At 40.8% G+C, this 22043-nt stretch overlaps 1 protein-coding gene across 1 annotated transcript; it reads right to left on the bottom strand.

The window, feature by feature from the left end:
- Nucleotides 1-4388: 4388 nt before the first annotated feature.
- On the bottom strand, nucleotides 4389-17860 carry LOC125299309 (myosin heavy chain, fast skeletal muscle-like). The gene is made up of 39 exons (XM_048250545.1): nucleotides 17810-17860; nucleotides 16002-16217; nucleotides 15751-15894; nucleotides 15508-15664; nucleotides 15378-15405; nucleotides 15124-15244; nucleotides 14943-15035; nucleotides 14541-14604; nucleotides 14358-14456; nucleotides 14158-14261; nucleotides 13939-14077; nucleotides 13272-13390; nucleotides 12214-12363; nucleotides 11943-12113; nucleotides 11553-11853; nucleotides 10840-10910; nucleotides 10668-10755; nucleotides 10462-10579; nucleotides 10234-10357; nucleotides 9992-10128; nucleotides 9593-9848; nucleotides 9238-9480; nucleotides 8969-9145; nucleotides 8731-8876; nucleotides 8541-8631; nucleotides 8070-8459; nucleotides 7729-7974; nucleotides 7436-7632; nucleotides 7153-7336; nucleotides 6907-7072; nucleotides 6689-6813; nucleotides 6292-6600; nucleotides 5931-6134; nucleotides 5696-5821; nucleotides 5428-5598; nucleotides 5238-5342; nucleotides 5061-5156; nucleotides 4602-4733; nucleotides 4389-4512 (listed from the first exon to the last, which is right to left on the bottom strand). Exons 2-39 carry the CDS (start codon nucleotides 16203-16205, stop codon nucleotides 4492-4494), a joined length of 5817 nt encoding a protein of 1938 aa, XP_048106502.1. The 5' UTR covers nucleotides 16206-16217; nucleotides 17810-17860; the 3' UTR covers nucleotides 4389-4491.
- Nucleotides 17861-22043: the final 4183 nt, after the last annotated feature.

Genomic DNA, 22043 nt, shown 5'->3' with positions numbered 1-22043 from the left:
CATGTTGTCATGTTGCCACTTTTGCATGTGAATCACCAATGTGTTCGCACACATGCATGCACGCAGATACAGAAACACACACACACACACACACAAATAAGGTTATTTTTACAATAAATGTTCTATTAAATAGTACTTTTTGTCATGATATTGGTATTTAAGAGCAGTTAAAACTGTCCTTGACCACGAACAGTAAATTAAGGGGGGGGGGGGCAGCAACAACCAGTGTTTAAAGGTTAAATCTCTCACTTTGGCCTATAGGACACTTAGATCTGCTCCCTGCTACCTCAATTCTACGATCAAGCTATAGGCCTAGCCTACATCCCCAACCGCCCACTGTGGTCTTCTGATGAGCGTCTGTTGTGTCGACCAGCCATAAACGTGAGGTCAAATTCAAGACTTTTCCTCAGTGGTTCCTAGGGATAAGTTGCCCGGTGCTCTTCGTTGATAGTTTTGGGTCTTTCAAGAGGGGTCTAAAGGCAACATTTTAAAACGTCACATTTTAACTATTGTATTGTTTTTATCTGTAGCCTAATTCGCTTTGGACAAAAGCATCTGCTAAATCCCATAACCATAACATAACAATATACCTTACCAGCAGATGGCACTACAACACAAAATAAATTACACAGCGACACAACTCATGTCTCCATAGCCTAAGCAATTTCCCATACAAAAAAATCAAGGGGGGAAATATATTCACATATGCAGCTGCATCCAGCTTATATTTGAATAGATGGCTACAATATATTTAATGAATATAGTACAAGAATGTATATATGCATGTGGAACCCAAAATGGATATCTTGCATGAAAGTCCATGCTGAATACATTTAATTATAGCCTATTTCGAACATATAAGAAAGTGGCCAATATTGAATTCGTTTTACTCATTTACTCATATTTGGAAATATATTGATAAATACATGGAAATATATTATTATAACAAAATGTGGCAGTTATTAAATAATGACGTGAAAATGTATTACATTTTGTTGAGTTATTACATAATGTGGTTTTATTACATAGTGTGGTGTTACATGGTTAAAAGATTTACATTTATATTGTCCACATTGTCCGCAATGTGTTGCAGCTGGTTCAGCATGCAGAGCGGTTTCTGATTTTCTTTGCTTTTCAGGCTCTGCAGCACACATGCACTGCAGGGGCAGTTCTAGGATCAGACCTTTAGGGGGGCTCAGCCCCTAATGAGCAGCTGATAGTGGTCATTGAACCAAGAAATGGGTCTGCCAAGTTTAAGAGTCCTGACGATGTTTCAGAATGGGCCTACATAATAAAACTTGACTGACATATATTTTCCCAAGTGAGTAAATATTTTGGTGGGGCACTGTCCCTGAATTCCCATTTGGACGAGCCCCACTGATACAGTGCCTTACAAATGTCTTTTGTAACCCCACTGCTAAATCTATCCTTAAACTGGTTAATAATCAGGGATAATGTATAGAACGCCGGTTATTATCGGGAAATAGATCACGACAGGGCGAACCGGACCCCAAAGCGCTGCAGAGGTGTCCTGTTATACGGAATTAATGGACGAGGGCGAGAGGCAAAGAACTCCCCGACACGCAGTTGCCTCCGACCGAGTCCATTAATTCCGTATAACTGGACACACCTCGAAGGCCGTTATCCTTCGAGGTGGGAGGCAGGTATGGCCGTTCATGTCGCATGCCACAAACTGCTTCCCATTTTGAGCGTCTCTCTTCCAGGCCTCCTGAGAGGCTCTGCAGCCGTTGGTAATTTTGCTGCGCGCCAGTTGGATCTGTTGCCTACAAGTGCCTCCCAGTTGTCCAGGTTGATGGAGAAGACTTTAAGATCCCTCTTATGACGTCTTTAAAGCGTAGACGGGGCAACCATGTTTGTGGGGTGCATTTGCCAGCTCACCATATAATAAGATTTTAGGGAGGCAAGTGTCATTCATTCGATGAACATGCCCAGCCCATCAAAGGTGGCGTTCACGGAGGATGGTGTACAGGTCACTGGAGCCGGTTCTCTCAAGTATGACAGAGTTATACCAGCAACCAGTTGGCCAGATTCAGGAGCTATGAGGCTAGAAAGGTTAAAAGTGTTTTCTGGAGTAATTTGAACCCAAACTAGTCGAACACCTCTGTGTCTGTCTTTGCAGATGGCTGTTGAGTCTCTAAACAATTTATGGTGTCAGTTCATGCCTGATACCACTATGGGGCACTGTTGCTCTCAGTGTATAAGTTGAGTTCTTTGATCTGTTGTCTGAAAAGAGGAGGACCTCTTGGTGTTTTTTTTTTTTAATGGAAGGACACAGTAGAGTTGCCTGTATACTCCACCGTAGAGGGGAAAGCAAACAGAGCTTGGATGTTGGGCGGCAGGGAGCTGCAGTGACATTCCTGGACCGTTATCTTTGACAGGACGGGCCAGTGACAGTGGGAAGGTGTACTCACAGGTGTGCTGACTGACAACTACCTCATCATATTCATTGTGTGAAAGCTTGAACTCTATCTTATCCAGGGAATGGCAAGTGATTTCATCCTTGTAGTGTCTCATGAAATTAGGGTATAGTTTCCCATGGGTGAATTTCTCCTAAAGACCATGTCCCAAAGTCTGTCCTAATTTGACCAAAGGCCATCAGTAGGTCAGACATTGAAGATCCTAAATTTCTCTTGGGATGAATAAAGTATCTATCTATCTATCTATCTATCTATCTATTAATGTATCCATCCATCTATCATCTCAGGAGGCTTGTCCTTTCTGTGAACACTGAATCAACATAAAGTGAATTATCCATTAACCCAGCTAATTTTGGTCAATTTTGGTGCATACTTTGTGGTAACATGTGATTTGAGTCTTCCTACAATCACAGACTTTGTTCTGGGCTCTGTCCTCAGCTACTAAACTAAAAATAATTATTTTAGATTAATAGATCTGGAAACCTTAAAAGAAACCAGCATTCCAGTTTGTGAATTTGTTTGTGCATTTGTATAGAGTCTGCAGTTCTTTTCATGTCCAGGTTGTGACTGAAATGTACTGACACTCTTTGTCAATGTGTGTTTTAAGTGTTCAATGCTAATTTGTGGGTGAGCTGCTTCTATGTTTTACAAACAAGTTTTTTACTGTAATTAAAGGAACCGTTAAGATAAACCCTCATGAAATCATGACATTTCAAATACTTATATCAGTTGTCCGGCCAGGATTTGGGAACATCAACTGGTTATCAAGGATACACTGCTACCTATCTACTAATCACAAAGTAATTTTTCGGCATCCGAAAGTGATTGCAGTACCAGTTTTGGCCACAATCTTACATTATGGGCTGTATTTTGGGCATCAGCACATGGCGTAAAACTCGTTTTTCACCCGCGGAAAGTTTAATTTGGTATTTTGCACGTTTATTTTTTAAACATTGCGCCCAGGGGTGTGGCAATTAACAACCTAGGGTGGGGCCTGGCGCGTTGTCTAAAAATCGCTATCATACACCACCTAAACCTGGTCAGAAGTCAATGGCGAGTTGTTCATATGCTAATTTAAGAGCGCATGTCAACAGTCATATTGGCAGGTGCGCGCACCATCCTTCTATCATTCATGAACGCACACCAGCGCAGTCCATGCAAAGCATTACAAATTGCATGATTACAATGGAAAACATAATTAGAATAAAGATATTACGAAATACTGTACATCTCATGATGTAGTTATTCATCATTATTTGCAAATTGGTAATGACGGTTAAAAGTGATTAGGGGAGAGGTGAGAGACACGTATGGAGCACAGCTGAAGACGCAAAGTCACGAGATATAAGCAACTCCTCTGCAGGATAAATGTTGTTTTATTCAGTCATTTGAGCAACATTAGGGTAAGTGTTGCTTTTTCCAGCCTATGTTTTCGGTGGTAAATAGTAACTGCATATAACTGTCTTGTCGTTGACTGACTCCTTGGTGAAGTTAGTTTCACTTTGCCAATGAGTTCAAATAATAGACGAGTGCAAATGCGTGAAGGCTATGCTAGGTTTTAGTAAAGCATGGTTTAAGAATGACTATTCCATACGGTCTCGCAAGCAGCCTCCTTCAAATGCGCCGTTGAATGCCAAAATACCAATGCATTTATTTGACATATCGCGCTTTGCGCCGTTAAAGGGAATGACAGATGTCATTCTCATTGGTTTAAAATGATGTTACGCCCCAAACTCACCCATATGACTGATTAAAAAACCTAGGAACACCTTGTTGCGCCATGCGCTCCACTTTTGATAACGAAACCCCTCCCAATGTGAACTGGACATCCTACTAAATTTGAATAGACTTTTGACGAGTGACGATGCACTTTAGAATGTCATGATAGGGCCCATGGTTCCTTTAAGACCACAATTAATTCTGATTCTAATTAAAAACAATATACTCATGTTCTGAAGAGACTTTTTATGTTTATTATGTAGGAGTTACAGAATGGCCACAATAATCAGGATATTAATCCAAATGAGTGACTGGTCAGAAGATTTCACAGGATTTACTCTGCAGCCTCCTTGCCCTGAGAAAGAGAAATTAAGGAATGAAATGAAATTGAGTATGAACATATGATGGCTTATCATACATTGGCATATGGGAAATTAGATTTACCTTTCCAGAATCACGGCTCTTTGCTCTCATCTTGTTGACCTGGGATTCAGCAATGTCAGCACGCTCCTCAGCCTCCTCCAGCTCATGCTGAACCTTCCTGAACTTAGACAGGTGGGAGTTGGATTGCTCCTCCTAATAATGAGAAAGTGTGTTTGAGTGCAGAGGCTTCTGTTTTGAATCAAACCAATCAGTTTTTTGTGTCTATGAAGATCCATTTAGGGTCCAGGTGATAGCAGTTCTTTTAAAACGTTTACTTTAAAAACACTGGACTGAAAGGACTAAAAGATACAAAATGTTTTGCTGTTCATCCTTCCTGTTGCATTCATTACAACTGATGATGGTGTTTGGATGAACTGAAAAGTTGTTAATCTTTTATTCTTTTTAGTCCAGTGTTTTTCATCATTTTTATTAAGACGAAAGGTAAGACATTTGACCGTATAGGCAACACAAGAAACTTACAGCTTCCTCAGCCTGTCTCTTGTAGGTTTTGACCTTCAGCTGCAGCTTGTCAACTAGATCCTGTAGTCTGTTGACGTTTTTCTTGTCCTCCTCAGTCTACAGAAAGAAAAATAATCTGTCAATCATTGTCCTCCTCGAGATAAATGCTGTTCAATAGTGGTTAAACAAACTTTGTACCTGGTAGGTGAGCTCCTTCACTCTCCTCTCGTATTTGCGGACTCCCTTGATAGCATCAACACCACGTCGTTGTTCATTCTCAACCTCACTTTCCAACTCACGAACCTTTACATAAGCAAGATTTTTATTTCACAATGTCTTCATTTTATTTATTACATTCTGAATATCTCACCCAAGTTTAGTCACTTACCCTGGACTCCAGTTTCTGGAGCTGTTTCTTGCCACCCTTCATGGCCAGATTCTCAGCCTCATCCAGGCGGTGCTGCAGATCCTTCACAGTGACCTCCAGGTTCTTCTTCATCCTCTCCAGGTGAGAACTGGTGTCCTGCTCCTTCTTCAGCTCCTCCGCCATCATGGCAGCCTGAATAATGGGAAATTGTGTTTTAGATCATCCAAGCTACGTACAGTATTTAGCTCATAATATACAGTACTAAAGTTCAAAACAAAACATTGCTTACATCAGTGATGGCTTTCTTGGCCTTGTCCTCAGCATTTCTAGCCTCCTGGACGATGTCATCAACCTCACCTTGGATCTGAACCAAGTCAGCCTCAAGCTTCTTCTTGGTGTTAATCAGACTTGTGTTCTAACGTTCAGAAATAATTTCAAATATGTTATATGGCGAAAAATATTTTGAAAGAACTGCGGGTATGATTGAAAATATATTTTTTTTGGTGAGAAAAATATATCCCCACCTGAGAGTGCAGGAGACCAACACGCTCACTGGCATCAACCAGCTCCTGTTCAGCCACTTTGCGGCCTCTCTCTGTCTGCTCCAGAGCAACTCTGAGCTCCTCAATCTCAGCCACCATCAGGCCGTTCCTGCGCTCCACCATGGCAACCTGCTCCTTCATGTCTTCTTGTCCTCTGACAGCATCATCAAGGTGCAGTTGGGCATCCTAATAAAAAACATGGAATGACAAAAGATGTGCCATACTACCAAGAGAGAGTTCGGACAAAATCATATAATATTGATTTATGGACATTCTTCAACTATTAACCAAATAGTAATTATGGTAAGATGGGATCCTTGTACTATTTTATTACATAACTGACCTTGAGTTGACCCTGCACATTTCTCAGTTGTTTCTGGGACTCGGCAGCCTGGCGGTTAGCATGGCTCAACTGAATCTCCATCTCATTGAGGTCTCCCTCCATCTTCTTCTTGATTCTCAGGGCATCATTTCTGCTCCTGACCTCAGAGTCCAGAGTGCTCTGCATGGAATCGGCTATCCTCTGGGCATTCCTCTTGATCTGCTCCATCTCCTCATCCTTCTCTGCAAGCTTCCTGTCAACCTCACCCTTGATCTGGTTGAGTTCAAGTTGGACACGAAGAATCTTGGACTCCTCATGCTCAAGAGTTCCCTAAACAAGAAAATGAAGAATTTTAAAATATATAAAACATCATCATTTCAGTTACTCACTGTGTAGGAAAGCCTGTCTGAATTTCTACCTCAGCCTCCTCCAGGGCGGTTTGGATCTCGGACTTCTCAGTCTCAACAGTCTTCTTGGCCTTCTCAAGCTCATGGATGCTCTTTCCAGTCTCACCAAGCTGCTCAGTCAGGTCAGAAATCTCCTCTGCAAATATGCGGTTATATTAGAGTTAACATATTATCTGAAAGTTTGAAAATATTTTTTGAGTGGGATATGCGTTGGGCTATTTTGACTCACGTTGCAAATTCTTGTTCTCCCTCTTCAGGGTCTCAAGGTGGTCAAGAGACTCCTCATAGGAGTTCTTCATCTTGAACAGCTCAGTGCTGAGAGAACGAGCCTCTTTCTGAGCACCCTCCAACTCTGCCTGACCCTCCTCGTACTTCTGCTTCCATTCTGCCAGGACCTTTTAGAAACAGTTGTTGTTGTGAGTCTTATACTTATTCACCTACATTCCACACCTGAATGATGTTTTGGAGGTGTTACCTTGTCAAAGTTTCTTTGCTTCTTGTCAAGGTTGGCAGCTAGACCATTGGCTCTCTCCACATCAATCATGAGGTCCTCAACCTCACCCTGGAGTCTCTGCTTGGTCTTATCTAGAGAGGCACATTTTGAGTTGGTTGCCTCGATTTGCTCCTCAGCCTCCTGGAGACGCTGGGCAAGCTTTTTTCTGAAGGAAAAAGCATCAGATTTAAGACAAAAACATGATGATTTTTTAGAAGTGAACAAAATATATCCAAAACTGTGTTTTTGCATCTTTAGCACTTACTTGGACTCTTCAAGCTCCTCAGTGCGCTGGATGGCATCAGTTTCGTACTTGGTCCTCCACTGAGCAACCTCGCTGTTGGCCTTGGACATGCCACGTTGAAGCTCAGCCTTTGCTTCCTGCTCCTCCTCAAACTGCTCCCTAAGGAGGTCGCAGTCGTGGCGAGCTGACTGAACAGCATGAGCCAGGGCATTCTTGGCCTGTTTGTTTTAACAAGTAAGGGTGTTTATGAAAGCATTTCCCCAAATGTGATTGATGTAATCCAATTTCTTTATGTCATGCATAGGTAACAGTACCTTGACTTCCTCTTCATTCAGTCTCTTCAGCTCCTCAACTTGCTGAGTGAAGGCCTGCTTGCTTCTGGTCAGCTGAGACACAAGAGCATCTTTCTCCTCAACCTGGCGGCCAAGCTCACCATTTTCAGTCTGAAGTCTTGCTCTCTGAGCACTGAGGTCATTGACCTGACGGGCACCCTCATCACTCTTGGCCTTGATTTCACTGAGTTGGTCTTCAAGGGTGCGGCACATCTTCTCCAGATTGGTCTATTTATGATAATGTCCATTAGTAGCAAAAAGTTAATGAAATTTTGTAGGTTGATTTGTTTACAAGATAGCATGAGGGTAAACATCTCACTAACCTTAGATTTAGCAACAGCCTCCATATTGCTAGAGAGATCATCAATCTCCATCTTGTATTCACTCTTCTCCTTCTCAAGCTTCTGTTTGACACGTTGGAGGTTGTCAATCTGCTCTCCCAGCTCAGCCACGCTGTCAGCCTGCTTCTTGCGGAGAGCTGCAGCAGTGGCTTCATGCTGCAGGGTGGACTCTTCAAGGTCACGACGCAACTTCTGGAACTCAGCCTCACGCTTTTTGTTCATCTCAATTTGAGCAGCAGTGGCACCACCAGCTTCCTCAAGCCTTTCACTAATCTCCTCGAGTTCCCTGGAGAGATCAGCTCTCTGCTTCTCAACCTTGGCACGAGCTGCACGCTCAGACTCAATCTCTTCCTCCAGTTCCTCAATGCGGGCCTATTGAAAAAAAATATTATGGTAGTAAGACAGAAAACTGCAAAAACGCTCAGAGTTTGAGTTGGTGGAGAATAATTAAACCTGAAGCTCCTTGATCTTCTTCTGCAGCTGAGCACCAAGTGATTGTTCATCTTCAATCTTACTAAGAAGTTGACTTGTTTCAAAGTCCTTCCTGATTAAAAAAGATTAAAGAAAAGGAAGAATTATTTCTGAAGTTGGCTGCATACATGGAAATTGAACAGTGATATTTTTTAATAAATAATGCCTTTACTTCTTTATCTTCTCTTCAGACTGCTGCTTGTCATTCTCCAGATCCATGATGGACTCCTGGGCCAGCTTCAGGTCACCCTCAAGCTTTCTCTTGGTTCTCTCAAGGTCCATACGGAGCTTCTTTTCTTGCTCCAGGGAACCCTCAAGCTGCCAATTTGAAGTGTGAGGTGAGTACCGTTATGTTGTAAATGGTCAAATTTCAGTGTGAGAAGTTGTCAAATGTTGATTTTTGTACTTACATCATCCACTTGCTGTTCAAGCTTAGTCTTGGATTTGGTCAGAGTGTTGACTTTGTCTTCCTCTGCTTGAAGATCATCAAGAGTCTGCTGGTGGGCCTCTTGGAGGGCTTTCTTCTCCTTTGTCAGCTTAGCAATGGACTCATCCTGAGAGGCCATCTCTTCAGTTAGGTTCTTGACCTGCACACAGAAAGTTTTATATTAGTGAACAGTGTAGATAAGATACTATATTTCTGACAGACTACATTGATCGGCCCTTTATAAATCCAAACCTTGTTCTCGGTGGCATGTTTCTCCTTCTCCACTTTGGCCAAGGTCAGCTCCAGATCATCAATGTCCTTCTTGAGCTCAGAGCACTCATCCTCCAGCTTCCTCTTCTTGGCAGTCAGCTCAGCATTGATTTCCTCTTCATCCTCCAGTCTCTCAGTTGTCTCTTTGAGCTTGGCCTCAAGCTGGATCTTAGATTTGATAAGACCCTCACACCTCTCCTCAGCATCATTGAGACCCTCATTTCCCTATTGTAAATACAAGATGAGAGCATGACAATACATCATTTGAATTGAAAACACAATGCTGAGACTGGGTAGTTGTATGATTATGAATATTGAAATGGTACACTACACTTACAGATGCCACTTGCAACGCCAGGTCATTCCTCTCTTGCACCAGAGCCACCATTTTCTCCTCTAGCTCCTTCTTCCTGGCTGTTGCCTTTGCACACTCCTCTTTGAGTTTCCCAAAGTTCTCCTTCATGTCAGCCAGCTCCTTCTCAGTTTCAGCACTCTTCAGCAGAGGCTTTATCTTGTAGTAAACCTTCATCCAAGGCCAGTGCTTGACATTCATGAATGAACGTATATTGTACTGGATGGTGTAGACAGACTCCCTACACAACAAGGGTGGTGAAATGTATCCTTAATTATAGGTTGTAGAATTATAAGTACATGAATCATAAGTGTAGAAAGTACGGATATCAAAATCTTATAGCAGTCTTTCAGACTTCTAAGTTCTTTTGATATTCAAATTTACCTCCTTTCCATCATCTTTGAAAACTCCCTCCTCATCAGGTATGCACGGCAGAGAGCCTGAGTCATTGTGACCAGGGCAACCAGTTTCTCATCTCGCATCTCCTCAAGATCACCCAGCAGACCAGCTTTGAAGAACACCTGAGGGATGAATGAAATTATAAGCACCTATTTCACACAGAAAAAGGCTGTGCTCTAGTTTGTACTCATGATATACAGATAATAGATTGCATGAAACCTATCTACCTTTGTGTGTCCAAACATGTATTGCGTGTGGTCAACATCAATGGATCCCAAGAGCTTCTCAGCAGCCTTCTTGTTATCAATGAACTGGCCGTCAGGGATGACACTGGCATTTAGCACTTTGTACCTGGACGGAATAAATACCGGTAAATGTTCATATAGAGCATTACCTTTTCCTCTCTAAATGCAATATTGAATATGTGTAATACTTCATTGGCTTTCTAAGTTCACCTCTGCTTGAAGTCACCATAGAGGATTCTGCTTGGGAAACCCTTTCTGCAGATTCTGATACCCTCCAGCACACCATTGCACCTGAGCTGGTGGATGACCAGGAAGTTCTGCATATAACCTGTCAAATACATGTCATGAGATCTTCTGTTCTCAGTGTAATGCATGAACAATGCACACATCTTTATTGACTACCAAGCGCCCTTTACCTGGTTTCTTAATTTCATTTGGAATCAGGCAACGCACAAAGTGAGGATGGGTGCTCCTCAAGTTGGTCATCAGTTTGCCCAAGTTCTCCTGTTGAGATAAGAATGCAATCAAAACATGGCCTCACCTTTCTTGTAGATGATTGGTGTGTTGTTATTGGTGTAATATACACACCCTGAACTGTGATGACACCGTCTGCATGGAGCCACCCTTCTTCTTCTTCTTCCCCCCACCACCACCAGTCTCTGTAGACATACACAGTATTTAATGATGGAGGGATGAATAATGCACATATATACATATAAATATTACACGGCTCTTCAGAGTGCTGCAGAAAGTTCCATTCACATGAATGGGCCTTCCCAACGTTCGGGCCTATGTTAAATCTACATAAATCACCGGCAAAGCATTTAATCACCACTGTCAATGGCAACGGGTTTTGTGCTTCTGATTAATGTCTTTCATATCACTACGCAAGGACTGGAACTTCATTCAAACGTGAAAGCAGACGGTTGATCAGCTGTGTTCTAAAGAATGTTTGATTCAAGTTCAGCAGCGTGTGTTGTTGCGAACTATTTGTTTCTCAGCAAATGCCACGATGAACGGTAACAAATAGGCCAGGTTATGTAGGCTAAAGTCATATCGTGGGGAGTTTCGTTTTGGCAAGTAGCCGTACTGTATAATAAGCGGGATAATGTATAGAACGCCGGTCATTACTGTGAAAATAAGTCCTTTCAGGGCAGAACAAGACCCCTCCGCTGCACGTCGGGGTCCGGTTCGCCCTGTCGGGACTTATTTTCCCAGTAATGACCGGCGTTCTATACATTATCCCTTACATATATCATATTTTTGCATTAGCTTGTAGACTAGTATAGTTTTTTTGTTACCCTCAACAACAGGTGGGTACAAGACAGGCAGGAGTTTTACTCCTGACTTCTGGTACAGCTGCACAACAGAATCGTTCAGTGGATCCTTGTTCTTGTCCAGCCAGCCAGTAACATTGTAGTCCACAGTGCCGGCATAGTGCACCAGGGAGAAGTGGGCCTCAGCTTTGCCCTTGGCTGGCTTGGGCTTCTCAAAAGCCTTATTTTTGCCAAGATGCTGGTCATACAGCTTGTTCTTGAAAGTGGTGTCAGAGGCCTTGGGGAACATGCACTCCTCTTCAAGGATGGCAAAGATTCCCATAGGCTGTTGGAAAAATGAGCTTAGTTTTAAAAGTGGATATTATAAAACAATACAAATCTAGTACTTGGATCATTGGACTGATTAAAACTGACCTTCTCAATGAGCTCAATGCAAGCAGCTAAGTCCATGCCGAAGTCAATGAACTCCCATACAATGCCCTCTTTCTTGTACTCCTCTTGCTCCAGAACGAACATGGTGTGGTTGAAGAACTGTTGCAGTTTCTCATTGGTGAAGTTGATGCACAGCTGTTCCATGCTGTTGTACTGTGATTAAAAAATAGTTTGTAATATGAATGTCCCTTACTGAAATTATATGACTTTGTGGTGTGAGTGAACAATATGAAAAATGGTAACTCATGCTTACATCAAAAATCTCAAAGCCAGCAATATCCAGCACACCGATGTAGAACTGCCTTGGCTGTTTAGTGTCCAACATCTGGTTTATACGGATGACCATCCACAAGAACATCCTCTCATAGATGGACTTGGACAAGGCCGACACTGAGTTATTGACCTGAAACAGAATATTCAAGCAGTGGTCATCCTATGCTCAGACCAAAAAGTAAAATGTTTATAAGATAAAAATGTAATTTTTCTACTAGTAATTCTGTCCAAATGCTGCTAAGTGGTTTGTGATCTTAAAGGAATTATCCGGAGTAAAATGCACTTTAGATCAATTTACGGATGATTGGGAGTACATATGTTGAGTTGACATCAAAATCATGTCATTCGGATGTGATTTGAGAAAGTTCGATTTTACCGTTTTTAGTCAAAACTCGTTGGCCTGGAAGTGACCCGGGCATTTAATTTCGCCGCTACAAAACGCCTCTTCTACAGTTCCAAACAACATTACACTTACGTGGCAGTGAGTAGAGGGTCCCTAAAGCGAAACCGAAGTAGGTCTTTATGTGGTCGGATAGAGAGTCCAGAATGAATTTCATCAAGCCAGTACCTTTCCGGAAATGTTACTGCAACTGCCATCTTTAGGGGAAAGTCCGTAGGAGTCGATTGGCGAGTGTGGAGTAACACGCTCTGGAAATTCACAATTTCAATCGCCGTTTTAAAAAAAAAAAAAAAAAAAAAAAAAATAGTCCAGTATTTCTTTCGAAATTGAAATGAAATTGTATGCAACAGCAACGCCTCACGCGAGACATCACATCACGTGACATTTCAAAATTCCAACCTGTTAGTAAGCTAGGGTTTGCTGTTGCATACATGCCCAGAATGACATGCCCGGGTCACTTCCAGGCTAACGAGTTTTGACTAAAAACAGTAAAATCAAACTTTCTCAAAACACATCCGAATGACATGATTTTGATGTCAACTCAGCGTATGTACTTCCAATTATCCGTAAATTGATCTAAAGTGCATTTTACTCCGGATAATTCCTTTAAGTGAACTATTTAGTGACTAAAATAATACCTGTGGCACAGTCTGACCCTTGGTGACATACTCATTTCCGACTTTCACTCTTGGGTAGCACAAAGCCTTCAGCATGTCAGCGGAGTTCAGGCCCAAGAGGTAAGCGACTTTGTCAGCATCTAAAAATAGTGCAACAATGAAGCATTTTGGTGATTTGAATCTCATATCCCTAAATCAAAATGTTTGTCCAACATAGTGTTAGGTTAAAGGCTATATGTCTCACAAAAACATAAAGGTATCTGAGTGACCATTGTTTTGGAAATGTTTGTCTTTAAATTAAGATAGATACTTTCTTAATCCAGAGGGAAATTTAGAATATGAGAATACATATGTTGATAAATAACATGGTGGGAGGCCTACAGTGTGGGATTGTTAAAGTTACTGCTTGACAATCAGTCATCCCGGGTTCACTTTCCGAATCTGCCAGTGCCAGTCTGTTTTTGTAATTTTTGATAAAAGTGTTTACAAGATATCAGTCATATTTTACTTTAATTTATAAAATTGCGGCTCCGCTGTCCATCAGGGTTCTGTTCTCCCTGTCAGGACTTATTTTCCGATAATTACCGGTGGACAATACATTATCCCTTACATAATACAATTACCTCAATAAATAAGAGTACCTTGTAGTTATTACTAGAACTGACTGATTCAGTAGAGTGTAATGTACCCTCAGTGCCATCAGGCTCAGCCTGCTCCTCGCGCTGCTTCTGCTTGAATTTCATGTTGCCATGATGGAGCACAGCACCAGTCAACTTGTAAATGGTGACTTTCTCCTCTGCACTAAAACCCAGGATGTCAATGGCATCCTAGAATGATAAATTATTTGATTATTTTAAATCTATCTTCAAGAAATTGAAGAGAAAAAACCCATTATTGGAAGACTTACATCTGTGGCATCCAACTCCTCTTTGTCATCAATGCTCGCCACAGTGATCTGACCCTGACTGCACATTGGGAAGTCATAGGGGTTGCTTGTGATGAGAGACATTTCTGTCGGGATTAAAAAATTATTTTACAAATTCATACAGAAAATACAGAATTACATTTATTGTTTTTTTGACCATTTGGTGAAAATAGTAACCATACCTATAATTTCAGGCTTGTGGTTGGTCATCATCTGGAAGAAGATGTGGTAGCCTCTCTCATCAGGAAGCTGGAATGTCACTCTAGACTTCTCCAGCAGGTCTTTTTACGCAGGGAAGGATGTATTTTAATTTGATACATTTAAGGCAATAAAATAACATTTCTATTTGGAACAATTATACTTACAAGTCTCAATATCAGCACTAGCCAGTTTTCCAGTTGTGGCAAAGTGAATTCTGATGAATTTCCCCTGTTTGAGATTACATTTTGATATAACATGTATTCATTTAGCTCATGCTTTTCACCAAAGCAGGTTACACATGAGGAAATATTCAAGTATTCAATAAATATTAGAATATTCAGTAATAGACCTAAGAGTAACAATAAATACTGCCTTTATTAATACAAAAAGCAAAATATGATAGTGTAGAGGTTTAAGTAGACATCGGAGGATGTTTTGAAAAAGAGATACTCATAGATATAAAACAAAGTGCAAGATAAGTTCGAGTTAAAAGAATAACCCTAAGAAGTTGATTCTATCTAAAAACAAAACAACATGTAAGAGATTAGATGAGAAACTAAACTTACGAAACGTGAAGAGTTGTCATTCCTCACAGTCTTGGCATTACCATAAGCCTCCAGCAGTGGGTTTGCAGCAATAATCTGGTCTTCAAGGGAGCCCTGCAAGTCAATCGATATATTGTTACTGAAGTTAATGTCTGTGTTGCCATGTGATAATTAGCCTATAAATATGCAAGGGGTCCTATACCTTAATTTTTCCACTGCTGCCTGCTGGTGCTTCTGATGACTTCTTACCAGCCACTGCAATTGTTGCAAAGTACTGGATGACACGCTTGGTGTTTACAGTCTTGCCAGCACCAGATTCTCCGCTGTGTTAAACAGAAGATATTGCAATTTTCTATATCATAATTACAAAGCATACCAGAAGAGTATACAGAAGATAAAGTAAAGGTTTCGCCTTTTAATAATGTAAAAAGTTTTAAGGGATGCATGGACACTTACGTGATCAGGACAGACTGATTCTCTCTGTCTGTGGGGCAAAATAGAGATTGACAATGAGTGGTTCATTTTACATAAATTAGTCAAATATATAATGTATTATTCAGTGATGGATTTTAAACTGAAAGTATACCTTGGAGCATGAACTGAAATGCGTTGTCAGAGACAGAGAAGATGTGGGGCGGGGCCTCCACACGCTTCTTGCCTCTATAGGCATCCACCACTTCTTGGTCGTATACTGGGAGCCACTTGTAGGGGTTCACAGTGACACAGAAAAGTCCAGAGTAGGTCTAGAATGAGAAAATAAAGAAGATTGGTTGTTCAGCTTTTCAAATTCACTTTATTTTCTGAATTTGTTTAAAAGTGTATTGCTTACATAGATCATCCATGCTGCATAACGCTCTTTGAGGTTATACAGGACAGAGGCTTCATTGAGGTGGGTCATCATGGCCATGTCCTCAATTTTGTCGTATTTGGGAGGATTCAAGGGGAAGACTTCGTCTTCCTTCACTGTCCTTTCCTAAAACCAATGTAGAAAACAGCTTTACCAAACAGATGTATTCAAAAAACTTTCTGTGAAAATGTCATTTTAACATCAGAGCAATTTCAACAGCCTTGCTAAAGTACCTCCTTGCTTTCAAGCGTTTCCACAACTACTTTGCCACCTTCCTTCTTTTTAATTGTACCCTTGACGTACAAGTCCTCTTTATCAACCACAAAGCAAGCAGTCTTTGCATCAAAGGGCCTGGATTGGGCCTCCATTCTCTCCTTCTCAGGCTTACGAAGGTATATGGCAGCTTTGCCATACGTGGCCATATCACTGTCCCCCATGGTTGCTGGTTACTGCATTAATCATAAACATGAAACATGAAACATCATCAACATAAAATACTTTGCACAATTAGACATGTACAGGCACGGTACTGTAAATAAAGTGGTTGACAGTCTTAAATGCTTCAATAAATTCTATGTCTTCCCCCTTAAAACGCAGTAATTTTTTTAACCTTATCTGGGTACCTTACCTAGCCCCCAACATTGCGCTATGCCTACTACAGAGGGCACTGTTCCCACCTATTTTGGCCTACCATCAAATGCTTGACCTCTTTAGAAAGCTCAGACCCTGTAGTTGCTTAGGAAAAAACAGAATAAGTGTGTTAAATACTGCTACGGAGTTGCTAGAATATAGTTTTTTCTTTCTGCCTAATAACAAGCATCTCTGAACTGACCGCATTTCAGCACTCAAGGTGAATATATCAAGGCCCAATATGCTACATGTACTTATTGCTTAGGATATACACTGAAACTAGAACTTTGGGAAGCACCAAAGGCAGAGGAGGGGGAGGAGGGAATTTTCTACTAAATTTAATTGAGACATAGTAAGATCTGACAATGTAAAGCACTATACAGAATGTACATGAAAAAGGATTCCCAAGAGTCCAAACTTCCAAATGGCTTATATTATTAATATGCTACATAGCAATATGGTGCATACAATTAAATTGATTTAGAATGTTGGAGAAAGAGGGAGATGGGGGAGGGGGCTAGGGGTGCCATAAAAGGCCACCCGTCTCTTAACAGGTTCATGCAATAGCCAAGCCAATAGCCAAAAATAATGCAATTATAATACTAACTAGATGTTACTTCCAACATGGGAGGTCAACATATTTGGACTTTTGTCGGCCATCTTGGATTTTTGGTTTTACATTTGCAGTTACAACTGCTCACCACTTGGAGGAAGGCTCTGGTGTTAAGCAGTAGTGTCTACTGAAGTGCCTGCCTGATATGTAAGGGATAACGGCCACCGAGGTGTCCTGTTATACGGAATTAATGGACGAGGGCGAGTGTCAAAAAACGAGTTGCCTCCGCCTGAGTCCATTAATACCGTATAACTGTTCACACCTCGAAGGCCGTTATCCCGCTTATCACCCGGTTGCCACTGTAAAGCAAAGGAAACACGCGGTTTCGTTTGAAAAGAAGCTCAAGTTCAGCTTTTTGTACAACTTCCATTGGCCCTATAGCAGCGATAGCATGGACAGTTAGCTTGTTTACAGTTGATTCCATTGTTGCGAAGCCTGCAACCGTAGTCCTACTATGGTTGTTATAGTTACCATTCATAAGCATTGATATGGAACGGTGTCCTGTTATTCAGAATTAATAGCCACCCCACCAGCCAATCAGGAAAGAGTATTTCTTCTCTCCGGGTGATAAGCAGTTACAACACTGCAACCCTTACATTTACATGGAAATGGATGGGTGAAAGAAAGGTTGCATATGTCTATACAAATAAGACCTTGAAAAGGAGCTACACCTGTGCCAGCAATAATCTGTAAATGCTCCCTGAAAGATCTACTTTACTAGAAAGCAAGTGTCTAGTTTGTTTTAATCATTTACCTGTTCAGATAAATCAGATAAATTGTAAATCAGATGTACCTTACCTTCTCCTCCCAAATGAAGATGAAATTTCCTGTTGTTATGAGTATCTAAAAAGAATAATAAAAAAAAAAAAAACACAAAGACAAGTATTTTAGTATATCAATTAACATAATATAGTAACCATAAGTGTATTAATTGCTTTAGCGATGAAGAGACATGACACATTCTCTAACTGTGTCTGTGTCTGTGGAAGACTTACTGTACACTGGATCCCCCCTGCCCTCTGCTGCTGCCCTCCCTCCCAGCAGGTGCTTTTATTGACCCTTTTCTGTCAACTAAGCAGAGCTCTATAAGGCAAGATGTGTTTGACTGATGTGCTTGGAAACATTTGACACCTGGAGAAGCTCATTATGATGGCAATGTTGAATTGCTTTATGAATGTTTTACCAACAGAATAGTTCAGTTGACATATACTTTGATGTCAGTGTTCTACAAATGCAACTGTTATCATATCATATCATATATGTCTGCCCCATACGTCTGGTTGACAAAGCATTTTTGCTTCAAGCTTTCTTGTTTGTATTTATCTGGCAGCTTTGTGTTAGTTTTCAATAGTTTGAAAATCACTTTACTACATTTAGTTTCCCATTAATTTGTAGGCTCCCTGAAATAAATTGCATGTAATTAATATATCCATCAAAAAATAATGTGTGGCATTCTATATATGACCACCACACATACCTAGCATCTATCACTAGTTTTGGCAGTGATTTAAATAGCAACTTTTATGGCAATATTCCAAAAGTGAAGAGCATCACAGTTTTATTACTGGTGTTTGGTGACATATTTCTTCTAAGCTCTATATATGCCTGGACACATGCACTACCAAAAGATTAAGAATTAAGAAATTAAAGCTTAAAATTAGGTATCACAAATAATAAGAAACAAGCCTCAACCTGCCTATATCTCCATAGGCTAGTTGAAACACCTTGCTGTCATATTTATTATTAGACTGTGTATTATTTTCTGTTCAGTTTAAAGGCGATTGTATCATTGCAAAACATTAGGAAATCTAACCAAGTGTTATTAATCTTATATTGATTGATTTTAAGTAGTCTTCATCAAGTCAAATTTGCTCAACAGACTTGTAGTGGTTCTCGCTACATTCCTGTGTTGCCAATTTAGCTACTTTTGGCCGTCTCTGGCCACTGAAAAGCTTCTAGCAACTGACAACAAATCTGGCGACTTTTTTTCCCTTCATGTTATCCCGATTCCCTCGGTTTGCTCAGGCTGAGTGCAGCAGCACAAAGCGTGAGAAAAACTTCTCGCAATTATGGCAAACGTTGAAACGTCAGAAAGTCTCCCCTCTCATGCCTGTTTCGTTAGTGAATTATCGCGAATTCGCCCAAAGCGTTGTCCCATGATTATAAAAGTAATGACTGGCCTATGTAGTATCGGACCATTTTATTACAAGGAAGTAGATGTTCTATAGATCTAACAGCTCAATGGAAGGTGCAGCAACTTCGGGTGAGATTACAGCCAGAGAGTCAACGAGACGAGAGCAATGCCACGATGGCAGGGAAACAGGGACACGCTTGCCAGCATCGTTCAACAAGAAAATTGAAAAAAGGAAAGTAGGCTACAACTTCATTCACAAGCAAAGCAGATAGTTCTAAATCATACTGTTAGAAAAATGTTAGAAAAACCTATAGTATTCGTTTAGGCTATGTAGAACGTTGTCAATGCAGGACTGTCGGCTGAGTAAAAAAAAAAAATCTGTCGGTCTGTCCGAGTGACATAAGCCCATTGTGTAGCCAAATATAGCCATTGCCGTAAGGATAAATTGTATGTAGCCTATGATGAAGTTAAAATCAGACTTCAAACAGTGCAAAGCAGGAGCAGTTGGGAATAGTTTGGAAATGACTGCTTTTCAGCCACCTGGTGCTCATTCTATGACAAGTAAAGTGTATCAATTATTATACAGAGGTCAGAGAGATGTATTCAACACACACAGTTATATCAGCAGGCTATAACAGCAGTGAAATGTAAGCTAAGTATATTAAATATATTTAAATTAGGCTCTTAAAGTTGCCTATATGAGTAGGTGAAAAGCAAACAGGAATAAAGGGGAATTAAAGGGCCATGGGGTACGACGTACTGGCGTCATATGTAAATTAACATGTGACATCACCTAGCCACATTTAGCGACTTTTGGAGCTGGCTTTAGCTACTTTCCATTTAAAATAGTTGGCAACACTGCATTCTTGGCTGCTGTTCTGGCCCCACAGCACTCTGTAGCAGAGGCAATTGCTCCAAGACTATAGGGGAAGCTCAGCCTCCTCTAAAATATCACGGAAAACCGCATCAAATAATACTGTAGCCTACTATTCCAACTAGAACATGCTAAAAACGTGTTCAACTTCATGGATAGGTTCAGGTTCTCAATAAGGTTTTGCCGGTCATTTATTGTGATTTCGCAGCCATAATACATTGCTGTAACGACACAAACCATCAAAACATGCACAAAAACATGCACCAAAACATGCACAAAACCCATAGATGCTTGGCTTCACTGGACTTTCAATGGCACTGCAGAGTGGGCTGATCTCAGTGCAGAAAAGCTAGACGTTTATTGGACAAGCGCCACAAAATCGTCATTTCCAGGGAAGCCCGGCGTCTCTGGGAGTGAATGGGACAGCGGGATGGTTTCATAAAAAATCTAAAGTTTAGTTTCATGTGCTCACGCGAAAATTTCATGTACCCACGCGAAACTTTCATGTGCTCACGTGAAACTTTTATGTGCTCACGTGAAACTTTTATGTGCGCACCCAAAACCTTTTCACATGAAACTTTCACGTGAGCACATGAAACTAAACTTTAGATTTTATTTTGCTCATGTCCCCTTAGGGGCTCCGTATAAAAGCTCACCAGGGGAGATTAAAAATGAAACAGCAAGGCAGATGAACGTACAGAATAGTCACAGAGAAATAACTCTAGTAGGCTAGCCTATTTAAACTACCCCCCAAGCTGTCATGTCTCAGAACTCTATACTGTTTGGTCTATTCTGGGTTTTGGAATAATTTTTGCCCTCAAAGAACAATATAGCACCTTAATAATATTAATTTAATAATTTACCATTTTTATCAGAGCTTCCCCTATTCTAAAGAGCAGCAACCACCACTGCTCTGTAACACCACCCATTCTCGATTCTCCTCACTCTCACTCTTTAGCACTGCACTGCCCAGTCTATGGAGACAGAACAACGCCAAAAATATTGTGTGCCCGTGAAAAGATATTCACATGTGTAATAGAGTTTTGTCTTTGAGAATATGATTTGCACAAGTGTAGAACTGTTTTGTAACTGTGGAATTAATTTGTCTGTGTGCAAAAAAAAATGCGTACCTGCAGAAATATTTTGTGCACTTGTGAAACTTCTCGTCCTGGAAAAAAGCCATCATGCTAAGTGTACCTTGCAAGGAGATCATGCTAAGTGTACCTTGCAAAAACGCAACACAGTTTTTTTAAATGTATTTTTTTATTGAAGACAGTAGACAGTAACATTACAGTAGCCTACAGCAGCAAAGACTCTAACAGTAGGTTGTCCATTTGACTGGAATGTCTAGCTAGTTCAAAGGTTTAAGTACTTTATGAAGATATACAGGGGTCTTTATGCCTCAACTAAGTTGATGTTGCCTATATAGAACAATTCATGTTCATAGAAAAACAAGGTCACTAAGACATAATATATTTCATACGTGTGTTGCAGCATGTAGCCTAACGTTAGCTGCCTGGCTAGGCTTACAATGAAATGCAAATGAAATGTCAGCTACCTGAAAAGTTTGAGTGTTTAAACTAACACAGTGGTCTATTTGATGGTGTTTAGGCCCTGACTAAGTTTGTGTGATATATAAACCACAATCCTTCATACAAGTACCAATGTTCGTCTAGAAAGTTTTTAATCACATTAAGATTTTTGTGTTATAGCCATAGAAAGTAAAAGACTCCGCCATGTTGGTCAGTGATTTTGCTGTGTGGAAACCTACCGTAACGGACTTTCCACCAATCAGAGGCATCACTGTGGGATTGATCAGGATTGTGGGTAATGAAGTACAGTAGTTATCCAAGTCATTGCGAATAAAAGACATTTATCTCAAAACCAGGTTGGTGCCCCATGAACTTTTGGCGTCTATATTAGCGTACAATCGCTTAGTCATGTCGTAGCTGGTTTTAAGTCCATCGACAGTTACAATTTTATGGCTTATACCACAGTTGTTCCTGGGATTCTGTCTGTGTTTA

Source organism: Alosa alosa, chromosome 8 (assembly GCF_017589495.1).
Source record: "Alosa alosa isolate M-15738 ecotype Scorff River chromosome 8, AALO_Geno_1.1, whole genome shotgun sequence".
NCBI lineage: Eukaryota > Metazoa > Chordata > Actinopteri > Clupeiformes > Clupeidae > Alosa > Alosa alosa.
Note: the sequence above shows the minus strand (reverse complement) of the source record. Positions and strands in the feature narration are given on the sequence as shown.

Coding starts and splice junctions, on each gene's coding strand:
- LOC125299309 (XM_048250545.1), bottom strand. CDS start 16,205: ATGGGGGACAGTGATATGGCCACGTATGGCAAAGCTGCCATATACCTT. Junction 12,364..13,271: donor AGGGTCAGACTGTGCCACAG/GTATTATTTTAG, acceptor ATTCTGTTTCAG/GTCAATAACTCAGTGTCGGC. Junction 10,911..11,552: donor GTACCCACCTGTTGTTGAGG/GTAACAAAAAAA, acceptor GTATGTCTACAG/AGACTGGTGGTGGTGGGGGG.